General features: G+C 38.8%; 1 protein-coding gene across 1 annotated transcript in view; it reads left to right on the plus strand.

Moving 5' to 3' along the window:
- Ccdc171 (coiled-coil domain containing 171) overlaps window positions 1-26,354 on the plus strand; it is a 349,604-nt gene that overhangs the window by 189,327 nt on the left and 133,923 nt on the right. The window contains exons 21-22 of the mRNA XM_021161203.2: window positions 23,786-23,931; window positions 26,141-26,195. Coding sequence (XP_021016862.1) covers window positions 23,786-23,931; window positions 26,141-26,195 — 201 coding nt within the window. The remainder of the gene's footprint in view (window positions 1-23,785; window positions 23,932-26,140; window positions 26,196-26,354) is intronic.

Below are 26,354 nucleotides of genomic sequence, written 5' to 3' on the forward strand. Positions count from 1 at the left end.
GGGAAGTGGGGGGCGCTATGGGGGACTTTTGGGATAGCATTGGAAATGTAACTGAGGAAAATATGTAATAAAAATATTAAAAATTAAAAAAAAAGACTTCACAATTAAAAAAAAAAAAAGAGCAGTCACCTGTGACTACAGTGAAAGCACACCCGAAGTGAACTAAAGTAGTAAGAGAGACAAGAGGGAAGCTTTGAAGATTGGGGTTTGCATAAATAAGGGAATATGAAAATCACTCCCTATATTAAGGTCTAAAATGATAAAATATAAGGTGCCACTGGTCTGACTACAACGTATTTCCTCTGATGAGAATTCATTTCAAAACTCACTATAAAAGAGATTCATGTGATATGTGCTAAAACAAGAACTCTGTGCCATGCTGATAGCCAAAAACAACAACAACAAAAAAAAACAAAAAGCAGACTCCTGAATGAACAAGACTGAAGAAGCAGTCTGGGAGAGCATAAGGGCCACACTTGCAGTCCAGGTTCCTTGGCTGAGGACTGATATCCTACACACTTAATGCAGTTTGCAACAGTACTTCTCACACAGTGGCCGGACTCGCTGGGACAGCCTCCCTGGAAGGTGGTTGGACAGTTTTTGCATTGCATAAGTTACCAAGCATCAGTAGAAGATCTAGTTTAAGCCAACATTCTTATAAGAAAGCGGCTCTGTTGTTTTGAAGGGCAACACATGAAAGACTGGCTTACCTGCTGAGAGTTACTTTAGCCTCAAACACCCCAGATATGCTGTGGTCAGCAAAACGTTCACTAAGAGTCTCAACAATGTCATAATTCGTGTTATTTTAGTGAGAAAGCAAGCAGGGTATTTATTTTCTAAGTTCTGTGGTACTGTTTGCTGCTTAATAAAAGGGACGCACACTAAAAAGAGATTTTTGTTCAAACAAACAAAAGGCCCTGCCACCCCTGCATCCCCCACACCCCCAGCTGTCTGGACAGGTCCTTCGGCTCTGGTGGTTGTAAAGACCTCAGTGAAGGGATGTTCAGGTGCCAGGAGTCAGATGTTCTCGTCCACTGCCGTTGTCTGTCTCATGGGCACAGCGGACCCAGCCTTCACCATAGCTACAGCTTTGTCTTTGAAGCTGGGATTCTGTGCTCATTACCAGTGATTAACACACGAAGCCATTGTGGGTGGCAAGCCAGGCAAGCTTGTTGCCATTGTGTGCGCTTACAGTTTAAACTCCGTTTAAGAAGTGTATAGAATCGTGAGCACTTAGAAATTGAATAGAGATTCTGGTGAGAAAGTCTCTTAACATTTAGGATTCATTATATTAATGAGTTCTTTTTAATTGTTTCACAGTTTTGCTGTTTTTAACCTCTGCTTTATGCCATATCTTAATATTTTTAAGTTTAAAATCATTTAAAATACACTCTATGTATAGCAATACAGTTTAAAGAATACATATTAGAGAATACCATAAGAGAATGATTTAGTATAGTTTTAAACGGAAGGAAAAAGGGAAATGTATTAATGTTTTAAATCAGAATTATTTGGCAAGCCTGTTTAGCGACATTGAAGGCTAACTGTAAATATACTAAGATCCTGTAGAAGGAGCGTGCCCCTCCAGGAAAGCTCAGGGTCTGAGAATTAAAAGATACTTGGCATTTTTCTTAATCTTTTATTTCTAGTAACTTATGAGACCTGTAGCTGAAGGCTTAGTGGTATTATTTCTACACTGTAATTACACTAATAAACATCTTTGGCCATGACCTTGAAATCTATAGTGCAGAAGAAAAGATTTATTGACTTATGCTTTGGAAGGAAAATGGGATTGTAATCTAAATAGTTGCAGGTTTCACACACATACCTGCATACACTGTGTCCTGGTTAGGTTTGAGCCTTGTCTTCTAATTTTCTCTCAGAAATAGAAAACGTTCTTATAAAATCCTGATCCCGAGAGATCTTAGCTATATTATTGAGTCAACTACAGAGAAACCACTTTACCTTGAAATGTGCAAAAATAATCAATAAGCGTACAAGACCACCTTTAAAAATGTTTGAGGTCACACCTCCCTGGTAGTCTGAATATCCGTGTATAGGACTTCTCTGGCTGGTCTGCTCTGCTGGCGTTGCTTGTTTTGGTATTAAAGTCCTGTCCAGTTAGAGGGAGGGTATTAGGGTATTTGGACTTTGATTTCTTTTTGTTCCCTGCCTGAGCCTCTCATGTTTACCCTGCTCTCTGTAAAGAAGTTCCACCCTCAAGAATGTTCCTTAGGGTACCTCTGATCAGCTTTTCCTGGGATCTAGAAGGATTTTCATTTTTTAAAGCTTTTGATTGTGGTAGAACTATTCTGTTTTCTGAGAAACCGCCAAGTTGATTCCCAAAGTGGTTGTACAAGTATACGCTCCCACCAGCAATGGAGGAGTGTTCCCCTTGCCAACATCTTCGCCAGCATCTGCTATCCCGTGAGCTTTTTATCTTAACCATTCTGACTGGTGTAAGATGGAATCTCAGAGTTGTTTTGATTTGTATTTCCCTGATGACAAGGACTTTAAATATTTCTTTCTTTAAGAGCTTCTCAGTCATTCATGATTCCTCTGTTGAGAACTCTCTGTTCAGCTCTGTGCCCTGAGTTATTTGGATTATTGGTATGTAACTTCTTGAGTTCTTTTTAAAATTTGGATATTAGCCCTCTGTCAGATGTAGGGTTAGTGAAGATCCTTTCCCAATCTGTAGACTGAGTTTTGTCCTATTGACAGTGTCCTTTGCCTTACAGAAGTTTTGCAGTTTCATGAGGTCCTGCTTATCAATTGTTGATCTTAGAGCATTGGAGTTCTGTTCAGGAAATTATCTCCTGTACCAATGTGTATTCAGGGTATTTCCCACATTCTCTTCTATGAGATTTAGTGTATCCTGTTTTATGTTGAGGTCCTGATTCACTTGGATTTGAGTTTTGTGCAGGATGATAAATATGGATCTGTTTTCATTCTTCTACATGTAGACATCCAGTTTGACCAGTGCCATTTGTTAAAGATGCTTTCTCTTTTCCATTGTATGGTCTTGGCTTCTTTTGTCAAAGATCAAGTGTCCATAGGTGTGTGGGTTTATTTCTAGGTCTTTGATTTGATTTAATCAACATGTCTGTTTCTGTACCAATGCCATAAAGTTTTGTTGTTTTTAAAATATCACTATTGCTCTGTAGTATAGGTTGAGGACATAATAAGCCAAATGGGTCTATGCAGGCTTCTCTGTGTTTTTGTCTCTTTCTCAGTTCCTTTCTTCAGTTTAACTGACTTAGCTGTGGCTAGCACTTGACCTCTGAGTGCCAGCCATTTCTTGAATGAAGTTACATTTTCATGGGAATTATACATTTCTGTCTGGACACCAGAGTTCTCAAGTTTTTGCAAATGATATTAATATACCATATTTCCACATATCCTCTAGAAGATTGAATTTGACTTTTATCTTTATTTTCTTTAAAGAATTAACATGCTAAAACATTTTATGTATTATGAATATGTAATCTTAGTAGCTCTCATTATCCTGTATTCGCTCAGTGGTTTGTTTTATTTTCAACCACAGTGGAGGCTGTTGTTAAAACTTTGAGGTCGAGGCTTCTGAGACTGTGTAAATTCTGTTAGCATCTGTTCTTAACACTACATACAAATAGCTAAGATGTATTTTCTAAGATTTAATCATGCTAAGTAATTTTCAGGTAATAACACATTTCATCTTCAAAATAATTTTGAGACAAATAGTATCATCTATATTTTAGGATGAAAAAACAAGATACACAGACCTCAGGCTGTGGGGTGAGGAACTGAACACAGAAATGTTTATTGAGTTAGATACTAATATTTTTCTTTGTCATAGATTATTTTTTGAATGAAGTGAAAAGTGATTCAAATGATATGGTTTAAATAGTCTACCATTGACTATGAAGATACTTTTATATTTTAAAATTGTATTATTTTCTGTGTGTAGGTGTTTTGTCTGCATGCACATAGGTCTACCACATGTGTACCTGGTCCCCACAGAAGCCAGAAGAGGGTGCTGGACCCTTGGGACCAGCATTACAGCTCCAGCCACCATGTGTGTGCGGGGACTCAAACCTGTCCTTTGCAGAAGTCATGCTCTTAGTCAGCATGACTAAGCAATCTTTTATCCTTATTTTAGTGCTTTGATGGGCACATTTTAAAGTTAAAAACCAATGCATTTTAGGTTAACGGGCCAGAAAAAATGCAATCGCTATCTGAATCTAACTGTCGTAGTTCTCATTAATTTAGGACTCATCATTTTTTTGTTTTATCTATTTGTTTATTTAGTTATGAGACAGTCTCCCTCTGAAGACTGGGCTGACCTGGAACTTACTATGTATGCAGTGCTGGCCCTGGATTTGAGGGGCCCCTTCTGTCTTGGCCTCCAGAGTACTAGAATTCAGAGTCTTCGCTGCCACGCCCAGCTGCAGTGGCACTTTTGTCTCAGGAGCACTTCATTTAATTATGGTCCATTATTGTGACTTTAGAACATTGCATTTTTAATGGAATGGGTGTGAATATAAGTACTTAGACTCTTGGGTAATTATCCAATTATATGTTCATAATTCTAACATGATTAAATGACAATGTTTAATTCATCTTAGAGGTAATTTTACCCCTATGTGAACTACATTTTCTAAATAATTATACTTCTCTGTTTCTAGGAAAAACGTAATTAACTCTTAAGTTTTCCTTGGCAGTTTTGGCACATTGCAGCGTGATCTCACTCCTTGAGGAGCTGCTGATTAATCTTCGAGAACTGATATTGCAGCATTTGAAACACTAGGTAGTTATACAGCCAATTTGACTCTTCAGTGCTTTGATCTTTGAACACTGAAAAAAATTATTATTTTTTTATTTCCAGAAATACCATGAAAATATAGGGAGTATTCCAAAAATATATATTTAAAAGTATATAACAGGGAATATGAAAAAAAGTAATGTAGTTGTTTGCTAAACTACTGTGTAGTTGAAGACTCTAGAAGGAGTTCTCATTACTATTGATATGACATCCTACATAGGAGTGTAAAGTGTGGTAAAAGCTGAGCTTGGCAATGTGTATAATGTACTTTCAGTTATAAAAGTTTACACATATTATCTTGAAAATATTAGAAAAAAGAAGTGCTTCTATGATTTTGGTGTATCTATCTTATTTTAAATGCATGCATTTAATGTATGTACATATAATGTGTATATCATACATGTGTTTAAAATATAGTCTGCTTTATACTCATGCTATGCTTGTAAGAAGGCAAAGAGAAGGAAGAATTTCCTCTATATATCTTCTATTTATATCTTTATGGATAAACAATTACTTTAAAATATTATTGTATTAATTATTAAATATAAATTAGGGATTTGGAAAATATACTTTGTATGAGTTATAGCTGTGCAGGTAAATTTATTTTGGCTAGTAGTGTGCATAGTCAACATCTGTATATAAAATAGCAGTGGGATCATATATATGTCTTTATACTAGTTTATCTCAAGTGACTTTCTCTACAATTTTTAGTTTTTAATTAAAAATCAGTTATCTTCTTGATGATTCATTATTAAATCAGCCTAGAAACTGATTTTCTAAATTATCTAGATTTTTTAGAGGCACATAAGTTTCAGAGTAAATTACCAAATGTGGAAATATGTCAGGACACCCTGCATTATGATGCCGCTTCAAACCACTCTGCGATTTCAGTGGCCTTGCGATGACAAATATTCCGTTGTACATCACATTCCAGGTGCAATCTACATTCCCTAGGTGACAGGGCATTCTTGTTCTGGGACACAGTTGGTTTTGTAGCAGTAGGTTTGTGTAGTCACACTGCTGTTTTGTGTCTTCTTGGGGTCAACTTTCACTTCTAACTACATTTCAACAAACAGAGCAAGTACCACACACACTTCTGATTTCAGCAGGACAAGCATGGTACATACAGGCTTTCTGTCCAGACAGGGCACCCCAGCTTATGTTGGCAAGGCTTGAAGTCAGTAGGATCAAAGGATATATGTCCTCTCAGGGAAGTGAGAGAATAATCTGATTAATAGCACAATGTATTGAAATAATATTTTTCCTTCCTTCTAATGCATACTAAATGAACACATTTTTCTAGTTAGCCATACTGACTGAATTTGATCAAACTTTATGTTTTAATATCTGGGTTTTCTTCTTTTTTTAAAATTTTAAAATTTTTTTAATATTTTTTATTATGTATTTTCTTCAATTACATTTCCAATGCTATCCCAAAAGTCCCCCATACCCTCCCCCCCACTTCNCTTCCCACCCATTCCCATTTTTTTGGCCCTGGCGTTCCCCTGAACCCAGATGCCCCTCAACAGAGGAATGGATACAGAAAATGTGGTACATTTACACAATGGAGTACTACTCAGCTATTAAAAAGAATGAATTTATGAAATTCCTAGNCAAATGGATGGACCTGGAGGGCATCATCCTGAATGAGGCAACACAATCACAAAGGAACTCACACAATATGTCTTCTTTATTTTTTATATAGGGCTGAGAACAATTATCTTAGGAATCCATATGTCTAGTGACAATTTCTCTCTTTCTCTAAAGTCTTCCTTAGTATTAAAAATTATTCTACATTGTGTTATTTATAAGTAAGTTTGAGAGTATGTGTGCTTAAGGTTAGACATATTTCATTTAGCATTTTCTGGGTTCCAGAAGCCATGTTGCTGACATTTCAAGGAACCACCGCTAGATGGTGACCTCTCTCATTTAGAAGGCTAGAATTCTGTTTTACTTCAGGTAAATGGGTTGATAATGGAGGGATCAGAAATGTGAAACATGTTGATTTTATTGTGAGATTTTTATGATTCAAATGGTACTGTTTACTGAGTATGTAAATACACATGTAACACATAAATCTAACCTGAAGCAATCTGTGTATTTTGTTATATTGCTACAGTGCTTCCCTAGAATAAATGAGACACACACACACACACCTGCATGCATGCAGACACACATGCACATAAGCCCCTATACATGTACACATGCACATAGTGCATGCATACATGAAGGTACACATATATGTACACACTCACATGCATTCACATGCACAAATGTGCACACACATGTACATTCTTGCACACACACACAGACACACACACACACACACACAGACACACACACACAGACTTTATTTTTCAAGTATTATTCTCTGAACAAGTGCAGGTGTTTTCCTGAGCACTGTTTCTACAGATATCGCAACCAGGCTTAGATCCATCCCTAGCACACTGTATTCTTGGGGTGTTGTGTGAATTTGCACACTCTTGTGGGAAGTAGGGTTAGTTTACATGTGGGTCCCCACTCAGCTTCCTTTACCCCTCCCCTCCCTCCCCTTTCCCTGTTTGGTGCTGGGATTGAACCCAGGGCCCAATCCATGCATGCACTGCACTTCTGATTATACCCCCAGCTTCCTGTCTATAATTAGTGGGAGTACTGAGGGAAAGTGAAATTACACATTTCACTCAGGACTGTTAAAACAACTTTCATGATCTTTTTTTTCCCACACAGTAGGAAACAGTATAAACCCGTCAAGGTGTTTCCTCTCAGAAAACAGCCCCTGAGTTAAATTATCTGCCTATGTTTTTGGTTTCTGAAGAAACATATTCCTTTCATTGTATATTTCTGCTTTCACCCAAGCCTTAAGACCTTCATATAATTTAAATAATTTGCAGAATTTCATATAATTATTAGAAATACAATATATAGCTGGTATGCTACATTTGTGGGAAGTTAATATTAAGTGTAGTCCATCTGGATAATAAAAGTGAATTTTGATGAATATTCTTTAGCTTATTAAGGAAAATTGTTTACTTCAAAATATGTATTTTGTATATATATTTAGTCTATCTATGAGTCTTTTTCCTCAAAGGAGAAATCATATTAAATATTGCTTAGAGTTTTTTGCAAAGATTTGTTGAGGTCGATCCAGCCTGATCTCTGGTGTTTATTGTAATTTGGCAGTTAGAGTTTGCACGTGTGATCCCAGGACAGCGTGGGGAATTCTGCTTCCCAGCCTGGAACCCTCAGCAGCGTTCCATGCCTCCTGTGACAACAGTTGGCACACTTAGGCATTGGACAGAATCTTGTACAAAGCTCACAGAAAATGTTAAAATAAATCTGGCTGAAAGGACAAGGGTTGGGTGCCTACGAATTCAGCATCCCTAGCAAAGCCTGCCCCATCCCCAAGTATCCTTATGCAGCCCCACAAAGTGCTGTGTACAAGTCACATGCAAGGGAATGGTCCAATTTGCTGATCACCCTTTTGTGATCTGATCACGTGTGACCCTTGACTGTTTTCACCCGTCCATCTGTCACTCTCAGCAGTGTCCTGTCTCCCCTTGTGCGTCAGTGGGCATCCCCACTTGTGCTTTCAGTTTGCCGAGGATACGAGGATGCTCTCCTCACCACTGAGCACTTAGCTCTAATGTCACCTGCCCTTTAACCCTCCTCATTTGTTCCTGATAGCCACTTCTAGGAAGAATCTATCATTTGCATATAAGGATGAATTCATCTACACACTAGATGGCCTGGTTTTAGACTCTGTACAGTTTGGTCATTTGAGCCCAGTGACTCAGTTTCCTCATTTGTAAAGTGAGATAGTAGCAGTTTCTTCATGGAGTTACTGTGAGTACCAACCGCATCAACGTCCGGAACAAGGAATTCAGAAACTGGTTCTGTTATTATTACTATTCTTTATGGCTTTGATTGATAAAGAAGCACAAGGTATATGTTAGAAGAATAAACCTATATTATAGTTATATCCAACATTTAAGTTGGGTTTTCAGATAAGTATTTAAAACAAAACCCATACAGGCAAAGGTTTTTTTTTAAATCTTATTTATTTATTTATTTATTTATTTATTTATTTATTTATTATACTCCATATTCCATTCCCCGCCTCCCCCATCCACCCTCGGACTGCTCCATATCCCACACCTCCTCACCCAACCCCATCTCCACGTGGATGTCCCCATCCCCCATCCCACCTGATCTCTAAACTCCCTATGGCCTCCAGTCTCTTGAGGGTTAGGTGCATCATCTCTGAATGAACATAGATCTGGAAGTTCTCTACTGCATGTGTGTTGAGGGTCTCATATCAGCTGATCTATGCTGTCTTTTTGGTGGACCAGTGTTTAAGAGATCTCAGGGGTCCAGATTAATTGAGACTGATGGTCCTCCTGCAGGATTGCCCTTCTCCTCACCTTCTTTCAGCCTTCCCTAATTCAACAACAGGGGTCCACTGCTTCTGTCATTGGTTGGGTGCAAATATCTGCATATTTCTCTCAGCTGCTTATTGACGCTTTCAGAGGGCAGTCATGATAGGTCCCTTTTTGTGAGCACTCCACAGCCTCAGTAATAGTGTCAGGCCTTGGGACTCCCCTTGAGCTGGATCCCACTTTGGGCCTGTCGCTGGACCTTCTTTCCCTCAGGCTCCTCTCCGTTTCCATCCCTGTAATTCATTCAGACAGGAACAATTATGGGTCAGAGGTGTGACTGTGGAATGGGAACCCCATCCCTCACTTGATCTCCTGTCTTCCTGCTGGAGGTGAGCACTATATGTTCCCTCTCCCTACTGTCAGGTGGTTCATCTAAGGTCCCTCCCTTTGAGTCCTGGGACTCTCTTACCTCCCAGGTCTCTGGTGCATTCTTGGGGGTCCTCCCAACCTCCTATTTCCTGAGGTTTCCTGTTTACATTCTTTCTGCTGGCCCTCAGGGCTTTAGACCTTTTCTCTCACCCAATACTAGATCAGGTTCCCCTTTCCTCCCCTTCTCATTCTCCTCTCACCCAGTCCACTTTCCCTCCCAGGCCCCTTCCTCTTTCCCCACTTGTGATTGCTTTCTTCTCTCTCCCAACTGGGACTGAGACATCCTCACTTGGGCACTTCAGCTTGTTGAGTTTTTTTGAGTTCTGTGGACTGTATCTTGGGTATTCTGTACTTTTTTTTGTTTTGCTAATATCCACTTATTAGTGAGTACATACCATGTATGTCCTTTTGCATCTGAGTTACCTCACTCAGGATGATATTTTCTAGTTCCATCCATTTGCCTGCAAAACTCAGGATGGCCTTGTTCTTAATAGCTGTGTTATATTCCATTGTGTAAAGGAACCACATTTTCTGTATCCATTATTCTGTAGTGGGACATATTGGTTGTTTCCAACTTCTGGCTATCACAAATACGGTCGCTATGAACATAGTAGAACACGTGCCCCTGTGGCATGGTGAGGCATCTTTTGGGTATATGCCCAAGAGTGTTATAGCTGGGTCTTCAGGTAGACCTATTTCAATTTTCTGAGGAACCCCCAGATTGATTTCTAGAGTGGTTGTACAAGCTTGCAATCCAACCAGCAATGGATGAGTGTTTCTCTTTCTCCACATCCCCTCCAACATGTGCTGTCACCTTAAGTTTTGAACTTAGCCATTCTGATTGGTATAAGGTGGAATCTCATGGTTGTTTTGATTTTCATTTCTCTGATCACTAAGGACTTTGAAGATTTCTTTAGGTGTTTCTCAGTCATTCCAGATTCTTCAGTTGTGAATTCTCAGTTTAGTTCTATACTTCAGTTTTTGATTGGGTTGTTTGGTTTTTTTGGTGATTAACTTCTTGAGTTCTTGATATATTTTGGATATTAGCCCTATCAGATGTGGGGTTAGTGAAGAATTTTTCCCAATCTGTAGGTTACCGATTTGTCTTTTCGACTATGTCCTTTGCCTTATAGAAAACTTTCCAGTTTCATGAGGTTCCATTTAACAATTGTTGATCTTAGAGCATGGAAAGGTGTCTTTGATAATTGCTTATGGACATTTTACAGGGGTGCTCCTTATAAAATGGGACTCTCAGTGGAAAATGATTAAGTTATTTCATTTGGGGAGATATCCCTTTCAGTATTCACAAGTCAGCAAACTGTTTATATTTCTTTTAATCTTTTTAAAGTGTCTCCTGTTTGGAAGGTTAAAATTTAAACGCAAAACATACATGTTTTCTTCCATGTTGCAGTATGTGGATATTTTAGCTAGACACTGGGAGAAGCCACTAGCTTGGTTCAGTCATCACGTTGAATGAAGTCTGTTTTCTGTATGGGAGCCCTGCAGTTTTCACTTCCTTGTTAGAATGTGTACAACATTAGCACCGCAAGGGAAATGAGCAGTCAGACGAAACAGGGGCATCTTGTTGCTCTTTGCCTGTATCACTTCACTCAGCCTGCTGCGGCAAAGTGTTTATGGCACAGATGCTCTGGACTTCCTGATTCACTGTTGGTTTCTTTTCACATTCCTTCCCTCCCCACCATTTTATCTTCTTTATCTGTGTAGGGGCACGGATAATACAATTCTGTTCTTATATATTGATGAATAAATTTTGTCATGAATTTCTTTACTTTTCCTATCACTGTAATCTTGCAAGCTAGGCAATGTGGCATTAGTTGTTTGAAGGCGATATTTTGAATTAATGTAGGCAGGGTGTCCTTCAATAGGAGCTAAGATTTCCTTAGCAGGGGGAAGGCGCTACAGGTCCTAAGTGAGTTATGCAGCTTGATATATTGATTTAATTTATCTAGTGCCAGACCTGTTTTTCCTTTTGTTGAGTTGGTCCAATTAGAGAGATGTTGGTTACCACCAAGGTATGCATGCCTCTACTGCATTCTTAGGGTTACTGTACCATGATTCCTATTGTTGGGGTGCAGTCAGAGCTGGGTAGGGCTACTGGTTGCTTTGCTCATTTGGAAGCTTCCATGGTGCCTTCTGGTACCATGGAAGCTGGTCCTTGGTCAAGAGGTGTCCAGGTCAGTTCCAGCTCAGGCCTCTGTGCCATGAGTTTGAAGTGCATGATGTATTCGGTAATAGAAACTTATCTTCCACCTCTGGAGGGTAGGGGTGGCAGTGCAACTAGCAATACCTTATAATAATGTTTTGGGAGTCCTTTGAATAGGGAGTTTGCTGTAGGATTAGGTCTCCTAGGAGGGAAGAAGCTACACTGACAAAGTTTTACTATCATATCTATGTAAACCTGAACTTAAGAAGGATGACATCAGCAGACATGCTGCTGAATGGGGGGAAGCTCATAAGACTTCAAGCTTACATGATGAACTACAGGCTGCTAAAGAATCCCAAGAGCAGGAGAAACAGTCTTCTCCAGGGACAAGCACACCAGTTGATTATCCAATACCAAATAGTAAGCGCTGAAAACAAACATCCAAGCGACGCTGTACAGACTGAACACACACACACACCAATTAATGAAAAGAAAAAAACCCAGCCATGAATTTGAAAGAGAGGAAGGAGGGATTTATAATAGAGTTTAGGGAGAAAAGGGAAGGGGGAGATAATGTAATTATAATCTCAAAAATAAAAGAATTTAAAAACGTATGTCACAATGGAGCCATACTAACCAGCTTCCTAGTACCATAACTCGATACCTGAGCTTAGAGGAGAAATGCTTGTTCCTATGGATGAAGAGGCTTCGGACGACAGAGTAGCATGCCATGACAGGACTTGTAGAGAAGGAATGCTTTTTGCCTCATGGTGGCTGAGAAGCTGAGTGGAAGCAGGGTCCGGGCTTCTGGTGTCCCATTCCAACTCAGCCCTCGAGGGATCTAACCCTTGTAATTATGTCTCACTTCCTAAAGGTCCCACCAACCACCACTTGTATTACAGCCTAGTAACTGAGCCTTTGACACATGGGTCTTGCAGGAGCGCTGATCCACAGCATAGACAGGGTTGTGTTTGTTTGATTTGCAGATATTTATGTTTTATCCTTGGCTTATTTACTAAATAATGATGATGGTCTTGTTTTCACAGACAGACAGACAGACAGACACACATACACACCCCCCCACACACACACAGAGAGAGAGAGAGAGAGAGAGAGAGAGAGAGAGAGAGAGAGAGAGCTCACCATGCCATTCAAATAAGACATAGAGGGCAGCCATATGGCAGACAAGTTGCCACATGGTGGGCAAGCAGCCGCACGGTGGGGAGGGAAGCTTTACAGAAAGAGTGAAAGAGCCCAAGCTACCTGTCCTATCTCTCCTCCCAGCCCCCATCAATTTGACACAAGCTGGTCATTTAGGAAGAGGAACTTTCATTGAGAAAATGCCTTGCCACATTGTCGGCAGGCAAGTTTGTAGGACATTTTCTTAATTGTGACTGTGGGAGGGCTCAGACCTGGGTAGGTGGTCCAGGAATGTAAAGAAAGCAGACTGAGAAAGCCATGAGGAGTAAGCCAGTAAGTAGCATTCATCTATGGCCTCTGCTTCAATTTCTACATGGCTTCCCCTCAGTGAACTGTCACCTAGGATATGTAGGCCAGATACATTCTCCCCCCCCCCCCAAATTGCTTTTGGTCATGTTCTTTATCACAGCAGTAAAACCTAACTAAGTTAATAGTTGCAAAAGCATTACTAGTCCCTGGCCAACATCCCCCCCCACCCCCAGAAAAGGGAAGAAAAAGATGAGCTACACCTTTTTCTTTAGCATGCCTTAAGGTGGACCTGCCCTCCTCTGCCCTCCTGAGGGGTGTTCCCTTGACCAAGAGATCAGCCAGCCTGACTGGACTAATTCCTTCCTTTTCCTCACTAATTTATTTATTTACTTTACATCCCTATCCCAGCTTCCCCTCCTATTTCTCCTCCAAGCTTCCCTTCCCCCTACCCTGTCCCTTTCTCTTAACAGAAGGGGAGGCCTCCCATGGATATCAGCCCACCTTGGCATATCAAGTTGCAGTGCATTTTCTATTGTGGCTAGGCAAGGTAGCCCAGTTAGAAGGGATACAAAAGCAGGCAACAGGGTCCGAGATGGACCCTGTTGCCTGCTTTTAGGGGACCCACATAAAGACAAGCTGCACATCTGTTACATCTGTGTAGGGGACCTAGATACTTCCCATGCTTTCTGGTTGGTGGTTTAGTCTCTGTGAGCCCCTATGGGCCCAGGGTAATTGATTCTGTAGGTTTTCTTGTGTGTCCTAGACCTCTCTGGCTTCTTCAGTTCTTCCTCCCCTCCTTCTACAAGATTCCCTGAGCTCTGCCTAATGTTTGGCTGTGGGTCTCTGCATCTGTTTCCATCAGATCCTGGGTAAAACCTCTCAAATGACAATCATCATAGGTTGGCTATTTTCTCAATTTCTATTCCATCTTTATCCCTGTGCATCTTGTAGGCAGGGCAAATTGTTGGTTGATGGTTTGTAGCAGGTTAGGTGTTCCCATCCTTCCATTGGAAGTCTTGCCTGGTTACAGGAGGTGGCTGTTTTAGGTTCCATGTCTTAGCTAGGGTCACCCTTATAGATTCCTGGGAGTTTCTGTTGTCCTAGGTAAAGCCTCTCAAGCTGGTTCCAGCGATATGCCTTCCCCCTGACCCCCACTCCAGTTCTCTCTCCCTCTACCTTCCCCAGAATTGAACCCTACTATTCTCTTACCACCCCCTCTCCCATCCTGTTCACTTCATCTACCCCTGATTCTATTTTATATGACCTTCTCGGTGAGATTCCAGAATCATCCCTTGGGCCCTCCTTGTTACTTAACTTTTTTGGGTCTGTGGATTGTAGCATGGTTGTTCTATACTTTATTGCTAATATTCGCTCATAAGTGAGTATATACCGTACATGTCTTTCTGAGTCTGGGTTACCTCACTCAGGATGATCTTTTCAAGTTCCACCCAATTGCCTGCAAATTTCATGATGTCATTGTTTTAATAGCTGAATAGATTTCCATTGTATAGATGGACCATGTTTTGTTCATCCAGTCTTCAGTTGAGGGACATCTAGGTAGTTTCCAGTTTCTGGCTATTATGAATAAAGCTGCTGTGAACATTGTTGAGCAGGTGTCCTTGTGGTATATTGGGGCATCTCTTAGGTCTATGCCAGGGGTGATATATCTAGGTCTTGGGATAGAACTATTTCCAGTTTTCTGAGAAACCACCAAACTGATTTCCAAAGTGATTGTACAAGTTTGCACTCCCACCAGCAATGAAGTGTTGCCCTTGCTCCACATCCTTGTCAGCATGAGCTGTTGCTTAAGTTTTTGATCTTAGCCATTCTGACAGCTGTAAGATGAAATCTCCGAGTTATTTTGATTTGTATTTCCCTGATGACTAAGGACACTGAACATTTCTTTAAGTGCTTCTTGGCTATTAGAGATTTCTCTGTTGCGAATTCTCTGTTAGTTTTGTACCCCATTTTAAAAATTGGGTTATTTGGTTTGTTAGTGTCTACTTTCTTGAGTTCTTTGTTTATTTTGGAACTCTGTCATATGTAGGGTTGGTAACTATCTTTTTCCATTTTATAGGCTGCCATTTTGTCCAGGTGATGGTGTCCTTAGCCTTGCAAAAGCTTTTCGTTTTCATGAGGTCCCATTTATTAATTGTTGGTCTCAGTGCCTGAGCTATTGGTATTCTGCTCAGGAATTTACCTGATGTGTTCAAGGCAGTTTCCCACTTTTTCTTTTAATAGGTTTAGTATATCCAGTTTTATGTTGAGGTCTTTGATCTACTTGAACTGGAGTTTTGTGAAGGGTGATAAATATGGATCTATTTGCATTTTCCAATATGCAGACATCCAGTTAGACCAGCACCATTTGTTGAAGACGCTTTCATTTTTCCATTGTATAGTTTTGGCTTCTTTGTCAAATAACAAGTATCCATAGGTTTGTGAGTTTATTTCTGGTATTCTCTTTGATTCCATTGACCACCCTGTCTGTTTTTATTCCAGTACCACATGATTTCTATTGCTTTTGCTGTGTAGTATAGCTAGAAATCAGGGATGGTGATACTTCCAGAAGTTCTTTTATTTGATAGGATATTGTTTTCACTCATTTGTTTTTCCATATGAAGTTCAGAGTTGCTCTTTCTGTAAAGAATTATGTTGGAATTTTTATGATAATTGCTTTGAACATGTAGATTGCTTTTGGTAAGGTGGTCCTTTTTACTATGTTAATACTACTGATTCATTCCATCTTCTGATATCTTCTTCAGTTTCGTTCTTCAGAGACTTGTCATTCCTATCATATAGGTCTTTCACTTGCTTAGGTAGAGTCACACCAGGATATCTTATAATAATTGTAGCTATTGTAAAGGGTGTGATTTCACTGATTCTTTCTCAGCGTGTTTATTGTTTGTATAAAGAAGGCTACTAATTTTCTTTTAGTTAATTTTGTATCCAGACACTTTGATGAAGGTGTATTTATCAGTTGTAAGAATTCTCTGATAGAAGTCTTGATGTCACGTATGTATACTATCATAACATCTGTGAATACCAATACATTGACTTCTTCCTTTCCAATTTGTATCCCGATGTCTTGTTGCTCTGTCTGTAACTTCAAGTACTACGTTGAGTCGATAAGGAGAAAGTGGGCAGCCTTGTCTCATCCCTAATTTTGGTGGAATTGCTTTACGTTTCTCTCCATTTAATTTGAATTTTGCTCTTGGCTCCATATGACTTTTATTATGTGTAGGTATGCATCTTGTATCCCTGATCTCTCCAGACTTTGAACTTGAAAGATTATTGTCAAAGACCTTTTCAGCATCTAATGAGATGACCATATGATTTTTTTTCAGTTTATTTATATGGTGGATTAAATTAATGGATTTTTATATAGTGATACACCCCTGCATCCCTGGGATGAAGCCTACTTGATCATGATGGATGCTGTTTTTGATGTGTTTTGGGTTTGGTTTCTTAGTATTTTAGTATCAGTGTTTCTTGGGAAATTCGTCTGAAGTTTTCTTTCTTTGTTGAGCCTTTGTATGGTTTAGGTATCAGGGTGATGGTGGCCTCACAGAATGTGTTTGGTAATATCACTTCTGTTTCTATTTTGTGGAATAGTTTGAGGAGTATTGGAATTAGCTTTTCTTTTAATGTCTGGTAGAATTCTGCACTAAAACCTGGTCCTGGGCTTTTTTTTGGTTGGGAGACTTTTAATGACTACTTTTATTTTATTAGGGGTTATAGAACTATTCAGATAATTTGCCTGATCTTGATTTAGCTTTGGTAATTGATATCTGTCTAGAAAACCATCAATTTCATATAGATTTTTACAATTTTGTGAAGTACAGGCTTTTGAAGTAAGACCTAATGGTTCTTTGAATGTCCTCAGTGTCTGTTGTTATGTCTCTCTTTTCATTTCTGATTTTGTGAATTTGGGTGTTCTCTCTCTCTCTCTGTCTCTCTCTGTCTCTCTGTCTCTCTGTCTCTGTCTCTGTCTCTCTCTCTCTGCCTTTTAGTTAGTTTGGCTAATCTATCTCGTTGATTTTCTCAAAGAACCAGCTCTTGGTTTTGTTGATTGTGTTGTTCTGTTTGTTTCTTGACTTATTGATTTCAGCTCTGAGTTTGATTATTTCCTCCATCGACTTCTCTTGGGTGTGTTAGCTTCTTTTTGTTCTAGAGCTTTCACATGTGCTTTTAAATTGCCAGTAAGGAACATCTCCAATTCCTTTGTGAAGGCACTTAATAGCATGAGATTTTCTCTTAACACTGCTTTTATTGTGTCCCATAAGTTTGGGTAGGTTGTGCCTTCATTTTCTTTTGAGTTCTAGAAAAATATTAATTTCTTTCTCTATTTCTTCCCTGACCCTGTGGTCATGGAGTAAAGAATTCAGTTTCCGTGAGTTTGTTCCTGTTGTTGTTGAAGTCCAGCTTTAACCTATGGTGGTATGATAAGATACATGGGGTTATTTCAGTTTTCTTGTATTATCAAGACTTGTTTTGTGAGCCAGTCTGTGGTCAGTTTTGTAGAAGGTCCCATGAGGTGCTGAGAGGAAGGTATATTCTTTTGTATTTGGGTGAAATGTTCTGTAGATATCTATTAGATCCATTTGATTCATAGTGTCTATTAGTTTCATTATTTCTTTGTTTAGATTCTGTCTGGATGACCTGTCCATTGGTGAGAATGGGGCGTTGAAGTCTTTCACTATTAATGTGTGGTGTTCCATGTGTGATTTAAGCTTTAGTAATGTTTCTTCCATGAATGTGGATGCCCTTGCATTTGTGGGATAGATATTCAGAACTGAGATGTCCTCTTGGTGGATTTTTCCTTCTTCTGAGACACATGAGTTCTAACAGGCACTTCCATGTACTCCACACTGAAAATGGGGAGGTTGTTAATCTTCAGCTTCATTTCATAAGTCTACTGTCCACCTTCCATGTGAAGTTAATAGTAGGAAATGAGAAAAGATAATGCCCTTAGGGAAGCCACCTTAAAATTACATCACATAACTGTTAAAGATGTAAGGAAAGAAAAACACATAAATTAATTACACTACATAATGCTATCTCTTTCTGTTGTGTATTTGTTATAAATTAACTAATTGCTCAGCTCACAGATTGCTGACTTAATTGTCAACTATAGTGAGTTTTAGCGTTACTTGGGGAGGAAAGGGTTTATTTGGCTTACACTTCCATACTGCTGTTTATCACCAAAGAAGTCAGGACTGGAACTCAAACAGGTCAGGAGGCAGGAGCTGATGCAGAGACCATGGAGGGATGTTCTTTACTGGTTTGCTTCCCCTGGCTTGCTCAGCCTGCTCTCTTATAGAACCCAAGACTACCAGCCCAGAGATGGTCCCACCTACAAGGGGCCTTTCCCCCTTGATCACTAATTGAGAAAATGCCTTACAGTTGGATCTTATGGAGGCATTTCCTCAACTGAAGCTCCTTTCTCTGTGATAACTTCAGCCTGTGTCAAGTTGACACAAAATTAGCCAGTACAACTAATATAATTTTTTAGACTGGCTGAAGATGGCCTAATTTCCTTTTCTAGCTTTGAAATGTTTTGTTCTGACTGCTAGCCAGGAGGATGTATTCAGAAGTCACAGGTGGGTAGCAGTAAGTGTACTGTATTATTGTGATCGCTCTTGTTATTACTGCTTGCAATGTTGGGGATCAGACCAGTAACCCCACTCATGAAGGGCAGATTCTCTGATGCTGAACTGTGTCTTAGCTCTGCTAACTTAGTCTTAAAATTGTTACATTTTCTCCTGACTTCTGAAACATGATTTAAAGTTTCTTTTCTTGCTTTCACTTCCAATGACTGACTTTTAAATATCAAATTGAATAGCCATTAGCTTTTAGCCTGCAGGATTCAAAGATTTTCCCCATTAGACCCAAGAAAATATATAAAAGCTATATCTCCTTGGGCTCAGATTTCCTAGTGACCTAATGGTCTAAAGCACAAGACTGTACCCTTATGGGAAAAAACTGTAGGTGAGTCACTGGGCATGCAGAAATATTAATTAGGTATATATAACATACAGATAACTTTTACATAGTATTATACAATTATTAATAAGATACTCTGATTCAGGAAATTTATTTTATGATTTTTTTTTGAGACAGGGTTTCACTATGTAGACATACCTGTCCTGGAACTCACTCTGTAGACCAGGCTGACCTCAAACTCAGAAATCCGCCTGCCTCTGCCTCCCAGTTGCTGGGATTAAAGGTGTGCACCACCACCACCCACCTGAATTTTTAAATTTTAAAAACACTTACCAAAATTATAAACCTGATATATTTTGTGTAGCTCTAAATTAGACTTTGCTGAAATAATTAGACACACTATATATAGGGCACCATTTTTTTGGAAAGATTTTTTTTCTTAAAGGAAAGAATATAAAAATGACTTATATTGGTGATGGCTTCAGAAGTCTATAAATTTTACAAAGGACTAATTGAGTGACATGTGAATTATATCTCAATATATCTTTTTCAGTAGACAAAATGTGTTATTTGGGCAAAGCAATATAATTTCATTTTATAGTCATAATTAAATTATTAGCCTTAATAAACTTAAAAGATTTAGAAATGCAAAATTATGAATGCTTTAAAATAATTTATGTTCTCGTTCAGTAGTAACATATTTATTACAGAAACTGTAAGTAAAAAAATTAAAAGTGTATGGGGTATTTAATATCTCAGCTACCATGTACTTATCCTAGGCCCTTCTGTATTATCCATGGTCTTTGTGTCCATACTGTCCTTTGCTAGCTCTTATTACTAGTAACGTTTTGTGATCAATAAAGGGAGAGAGTCAGGTGGAAATGGCAGCTTGTAATAGTATTTACTGGAAGCGCTGGCCTGTTTTCCTCTCGGATCACGAGGCACACATGAAGATGAGCCTTAGCTGCGGAGAAATATCATAAAGACGTGCTAGATGGGGTAGAATTTCAAAAGTTGTTTTTAAGCATTTTTTTTTTTTTGGATTTAAAATAAAAAGTAGAATCTTTGACGAAAATACTGACACAGAAGTTCTTGGGTCAGCAGAATATATTTTACCTTTAAAAAGACTCTTATAATACGTAGCACTAACTTGCTAACAGCTCAGATTATTCACCACACCACTTAAAGATAAGTTCAGTATCAGGCCTCGAGTTTTCTTTTCTTTTCTTTCTTCCTTTTTTTTTTTTTTTGTAAATATTAAGACCTGAGTACAAAATGAGAGCTGTATTGTGGATTAAGTGAAGTATCTCAAGGCTGTGCCGTTCTGATAACTGAACCCGGAGTGACCTTTCTCAGACACAATTACAGAGCTGTATGTTTTTCCTTTAATTTCATCAGGGGTTTAATTAGTATACAAATAAAACTTCCCTTATCTTCCTTTCTACCTAATTGGCTTGTCTTCGCTTCTATATGAAGCATGTGAGAGTGGGCTGTAATTAGGGTGACCGCGTTAACCTTTTCTCTCACATGCACTGTTGCCTAAAGGCCTCCAGGCCTAAAAGCAGTGCTTTGGATTATTGCTTTGCAATCACTATGGCTGTCCCACAGGTTTTCTCATGAGCAGAAGGGCTTTGGGTGCTGCAGGTTCCCACTGCTTAACAGGATCTTCATTCTTCTCCCCACTAAATGTTTATTGATTATCTCGCTGTTCCAGGCTCAGCCTCCAACAACTTAATATCAGGTGACAGTCAGGAGAGTTCTCCAAGTAATTAGAGTTGAGCATTGGGGGAACAATTAGGAGCAGAGTTATTAAACTTGATTTATCCTATTCTCTCCTGAACAGTTCCTGGGATATCAGAACATCACCCTTCCACAATCTACCCTGCCTGAGAAATTAGTGGCTGGCCCGCTGCTTATCATTGCTGCCTGGCTGCCCAGAGGCACACCCTCTTGGTTGCAGTCATTCAGTTGGAGATATTAGAGTCCATAAAATTTATCGTGGGTTTTAATTAGGTGAATCTGAGCGAGAGAGGAGAGAAGCACCACTTAAAACTTTACACGTCGCGTGTGTATTTTACATGGGAAGTAGATTTGTGAGTAAGCATGGGGTACACATGAAATTAGTTGCAACTGGAGCCCAGGATCTTTAAAAGGATTCCGATTTTTGATCAGAAAGGTTAGTATTAAGGTGAACACATAATTTTTTGACCCACTTTTTATAATTTTGTGTTTTATACACATTTGCATGAACTTTAGGGAGCAATGGTGTTTGTAGATTCCTTGGTCAGGTCTCCCCCCACCCCCGCCCCCGCCCAGCTCTTTAAAACAAGTCCTAAGCCTAAACTTAAAATAACAGTTTCTATTTTAAAGAAAAGTTTTCTGTTTTTATTTTCACGTTCAAGGAACTACGTAAGTGTTTGTGTTCCACAGCCCTGAGATGGTATACGCTTTCGTGGGGTCTGATAGCCCTGTCATAGCTCTTATGAGACAAACTGGAAATAACAGCCTTGAGTCAATTTGGCTATATGAAAGTTATGTTGCTGCGTTATATCTTCTGTGACTGTACAACAGAGATTGTTGAACGGGCCAGTGTGGTTTTAAAGTGAAGCAAACTGATGCAGATTGCTTTCAGATTGGACTGGCAAGGCTGACTGTATGTTACAGCCCTGGTAGCCCCTTCGTACGCACACACTGCAATCCCAAGGCTTACTAAGCACAGCAGTTTCAATGGATTGGCAGATATTTGTCACTTCTTTTGGAAGAATTGTTATTAAAGCTTTAGGGTGACTGACAGTAGAAATGTAGCCTTTTTAATTGCTTGTGATATATCAGAAATACTAGATTTAAACTAAATAGGTTTTGTTTTTTAAACAAAGAATCTCTTGATATGCCTTTAAATATCTTAGCAAAAAACCAGACTTGGATTTTTTTTTAAATAAAAGAATATGTTCTTTGTTGTCTTTCACCATTGTTTGAAAATTTCCTCAGTGAATATTCTTTTTCAAATATTTAAGGTGAATATATTTTTTAACCTAAAAATAAAGGCACATCTTCTTTAGTCATGTGACGATTCAGTACATGCATACATTATGTAAATGCTCAACTCGGGTGAAATACTTCCGTCTTCCAAGCTCTTACCATCTCTTTGTAGGAGGAATACTCAATTCATTTTTTAGCCTTAAAAACTGCAGTGCATTGCTGTGACTCATGGCCACTCACTGTACAGTGGCCCACTGGACTGTCTTCTATTTGATGATCACACGGTACCCATTGATCAACTTTGCAATGTTCTTAAAGATCTTTCAATATTACAGTTTGAAAATAAATGTATCTAATGAGTAACCCTTGCTGTCTGATTGCTTATTTTTTGATGCTTGTTTGTATAATAATAACTTGATTGAAAATGAATTACTGAATTTAAGAACTTGCAGCGTTTTGACTGAATCACTTCCACTCCCCGATCATTTGTAATTAATTGCTTTAGCTCACCTAAGTGGCTTAGGTTTTATACCATCATTGTGACTATATTAAGAGGAGAGTTTCAAATATGAAACACTAGCTTCATATTGCTTCTTCTTCATGGGCTGTGAACCACATCTGTGTATATTCATATGTGGCTGAACTAGTAAAGAATGAAACAGAAGTGCGTGCAGTCAGTTGTTTGACTGATTGTTCAAGAAATTTAATTGTAAAGCCTGTTTGATAAGCTTATTTTAGAAATTTGATATGACAAGGGATGAATGGATTTTTGGTGTTCAGATCATCTGATTCCCATACTAGGGGATCTAGACTAGGTTGCAAACTAGTATGGTTTGCAACCTAGTCTAGAAAATATCCCTTAAATTTTTTTCTTATTCTAATACTTTCTCCCTTAACCCTTCAAAAACAGTTGTGCAGTTGCGTGCTGGAATTTCTATTCTAAGCTGGTATTTAAAGAGCTCTGAGTCCACAGAGTTTGTACTTCTGTGATTAGGAAAGCATTTATAAACCCTAACTCATTATAAATGCCAGTATTAACTGTCTCATTAGTTAAAACATGCTGATTATACTTATGTAGCTATCCTTGATATGGAAGTTATTTGTTAGGAAGCAAGTAAAAATTGTTTCTGAGTCCCATTTGTCTACTGAAATGTGTATAGCAATCTGTCATAAAAAGTCTGTTATAAAAACACATGAGCCCACCACTTGCCTGGCATCCTGGTTTCCTTCTCTCTTATACTCCCCTGTGGGGCCTCTGATAGCACTTAGTCAAGTCTAGAGTTAAATAGAATCTAATCTTTATGTACCTTTGCCCCATCAATTCTTTATTTTTTATCATTAAAAAGAGTTATAGCTTGAGATTTCTGCAATAAGAAATTTTTAGTAATAATATGGTTTGTTTTACTTAACACAATAAAATAGAATTATGCTTTGTAGTCAAATATTTCTCAATAACAGTATAGTTTTCATTTCTGATTAGCAAGTACATAAAATTTTTTGCAGGAAATTTGTTAAACCTTGATGTGTAATGCCCCAACTCTCCTTCGCAGCCAGGCTGTGTTCTTCTTTGTCTAATAGCCTATGGCATAAATTGAAGTTAATTATCAGGGCTGACAAGTAGCTCTGTTTTCTGTCTGCTCGCAGAGTCTCTCCGAGGCAAAGATGGAGCTGAGAAGGAAAGATCAATCTCTACGTCAGCTCAATAGACATCTTACCCAGCTGGAGCAGGACAAGCGTCGACTGGAGGAGAACATCCGTGATGCAGAGAGTGCCCTCCGCATGGCAGCCAAGTGAGCATCCGGACCGTGGGGAGATCACTTAAAACGGACAAAAGATCAATTCTTACTTTCATGCTCTGGGTTTTAGCCCTGGATAATACAGTGCTAGAAAACAAAAGTGCAGCTGTCTCTCTTTGAAATTCTCTGATATACCCTCAAAAAGAAAGCTCTTAACTCCACACTCTAAGTGTATATTTTATTGAGGAGCCTCGGAAGCATAGGCTTCTGTGTAGCCTCAAATTATGCATATCCAGTGCTCGGTGTTGGCACTGCGTGCTTGAATTAATGCAGAGCATAAAATTGTTTATTTAAAAGTTTCACATTGTTGCATTCTTTGTTTCTATATTATTTGTATTTTACCACCTCCAACTCCACTGGCTCCCACCCTGATTTTGCTTTGTGGATTCTACTGATATTACAAGTAATATATCCATAAGGAAATGTTGGCATACAACCAGTATGTGTATCATAGCCTTAAAATGTCACTAAAACATGCCGATCATGGGAATCCATTTAAGCTTGTGTAGATATATGCTATAGTATATTTAATAGAAAAATACCATTTCAACGTCAACAGCTATGGAAACACAGAGGATGCTTCCCCTTTACCATGTAACAGGTGGACATGCACAGGTTTTGAAATTCAAATTGATCAGTTCTGTTACATTCTCATTTGTTTCCCCATAACAGGGTTTATGGACTTCTTTAAGACAGGGTTTTATTTAGCAGTATAATGAAAAGAATTAAGGGAACACATGACTCTAATTGATTCCCTGTTTGTGTATAGAATCTTTAATTCATGAAAATGTAAAAATATTCATTAACATTTTAAAACAAACTCCTGTTAGATACAAACTGTGAGTGTGACTGCACTCTCTAGATTCCAGGGCGAAGCCTGTAAATTATTACAGAGTAGGGCATCTGAGATCTTAGAACAGCAAACCTATTGCTTCCGGGTTGATGACATCATTTACGAATGATGAGAAGATGAAGTCCAAAGTACACATATTGGCTTGCTTGAATATCTACTAATAGTCTTATTTGGAAAGTTGTACACCTGTATAACATTGCATCTCCATTTTAAATGTATATAATTTTTACTTCTAAAAGTGTAAGTTTGACTAATTCAGACTTGTTGCTGTTTTCTTGATCTCCTTGCATCAAGTGAAGAGACAGACTAAGTTGTTAAGCCTGAGTGTCACAGAACCTGTATTCAAAGGTGTGTTGCCACAAGGTTATAAAGCCTCCAGGTTTACGTTGAGTTTTTACGTTCAACAGTTAATTTGGGACTTAGGTCTCCGTGGTTCCTTTCTAAGGGCATAGGATCTTAGACAACTAAAGAGGCCTGATTACTATTATTAAAGTCTAGTCTTTCGCATTTTGAGCTTGTATTTCATTGTGAAAGCTGAATTAAATACACAAGCCAAGAAGAGAACCTGTAACCACATATATGTTGTCAGGTTATGACACCATGAAAGGACTGTGAAGGAAGGCAATAGATAGATAGTATTTTATACAGCATCACCATTTACAACGGTCTGCCACCAATTAAAGATATAAAGAATGTCGTGTGTTTTCAGAACATCTGAAATTATGAATTATGTAATAATAATCATGGTTTCTTTATGTTTTCCATTCTCTTAACTTATGGTCCCTCCCCCCACTTTAGGGTACGTAGCATAAGTGTGCATAGGAGTTAAGTGTAACATATCAGTGGCTGTGGTTCCAGTTTGTACCTTTTCCATATGTGTACAGTGTATGTGTACGTGTATGTGTGTGTGTGTGTGTGTGTGAGAGAGGGAGAGGGAGAGGGAGAGGGAGAGGGAGAGAGAGAGAGAGAGAGAGACAGCCATAGGTTGATGTTGAGTCTCTTCTGGGATTGCTTTCTGTTCTGTTTGTTGAGACAAGGTCTTTCGTTGAGCCTGGAGCTCACTACTTCCCTCTATCCATGCTATCCAGCTTGACCAGGAGCCCGAGTCTACCGGGTGAGGACTGGAATAACAGGCTGCCACCAAGGCTTCTCAGATATCTGCTGGGGATCTGGATCCTGTCATACTCACACAGAAAGCAGGTCATTGCCAGGCCACCTCCCCAGTATCAAGTTTTGTGTTTTAAAAGGGAGATCAAAGACAGCTAGTAATAGTGTCTCAGGCTAAAGTGTAAACAAATGTAGAAAGACTTGGGTTATACTCACACCTAATCCTTTCTCTCTTTTTTCTAGAGACAAAGAATGTGTTGCTAATCACATGAGAACTATAGAAAACATGCTTCATAAGGTATTACATTTTTAAAATTCATTCAACGTGTGCTATGATTATTTGGTCCATTATTTTTAGTATTTTATTTTATTTTTAAAGTTTTGTTTTTGTTTACTTTCTTTTTCTTTGTAAAAAGTTCTTCTCTCATGTAGTACATCCTGACTGCAGCCTCCCTTC

This window comes from Mus caroli, chromosome 4 (genome assembly GCF_900094665.2).
Source record: "Mus caroli chromosome 4, CAROLI_EIJ_v1.1, whole genome shotgun sequence".
NCBI classification, from domain to species: Eukaryota; Metazoa; Chordata; class Mammalia; order Rodentia; family Muridae; genus Mus; species Mus caroli.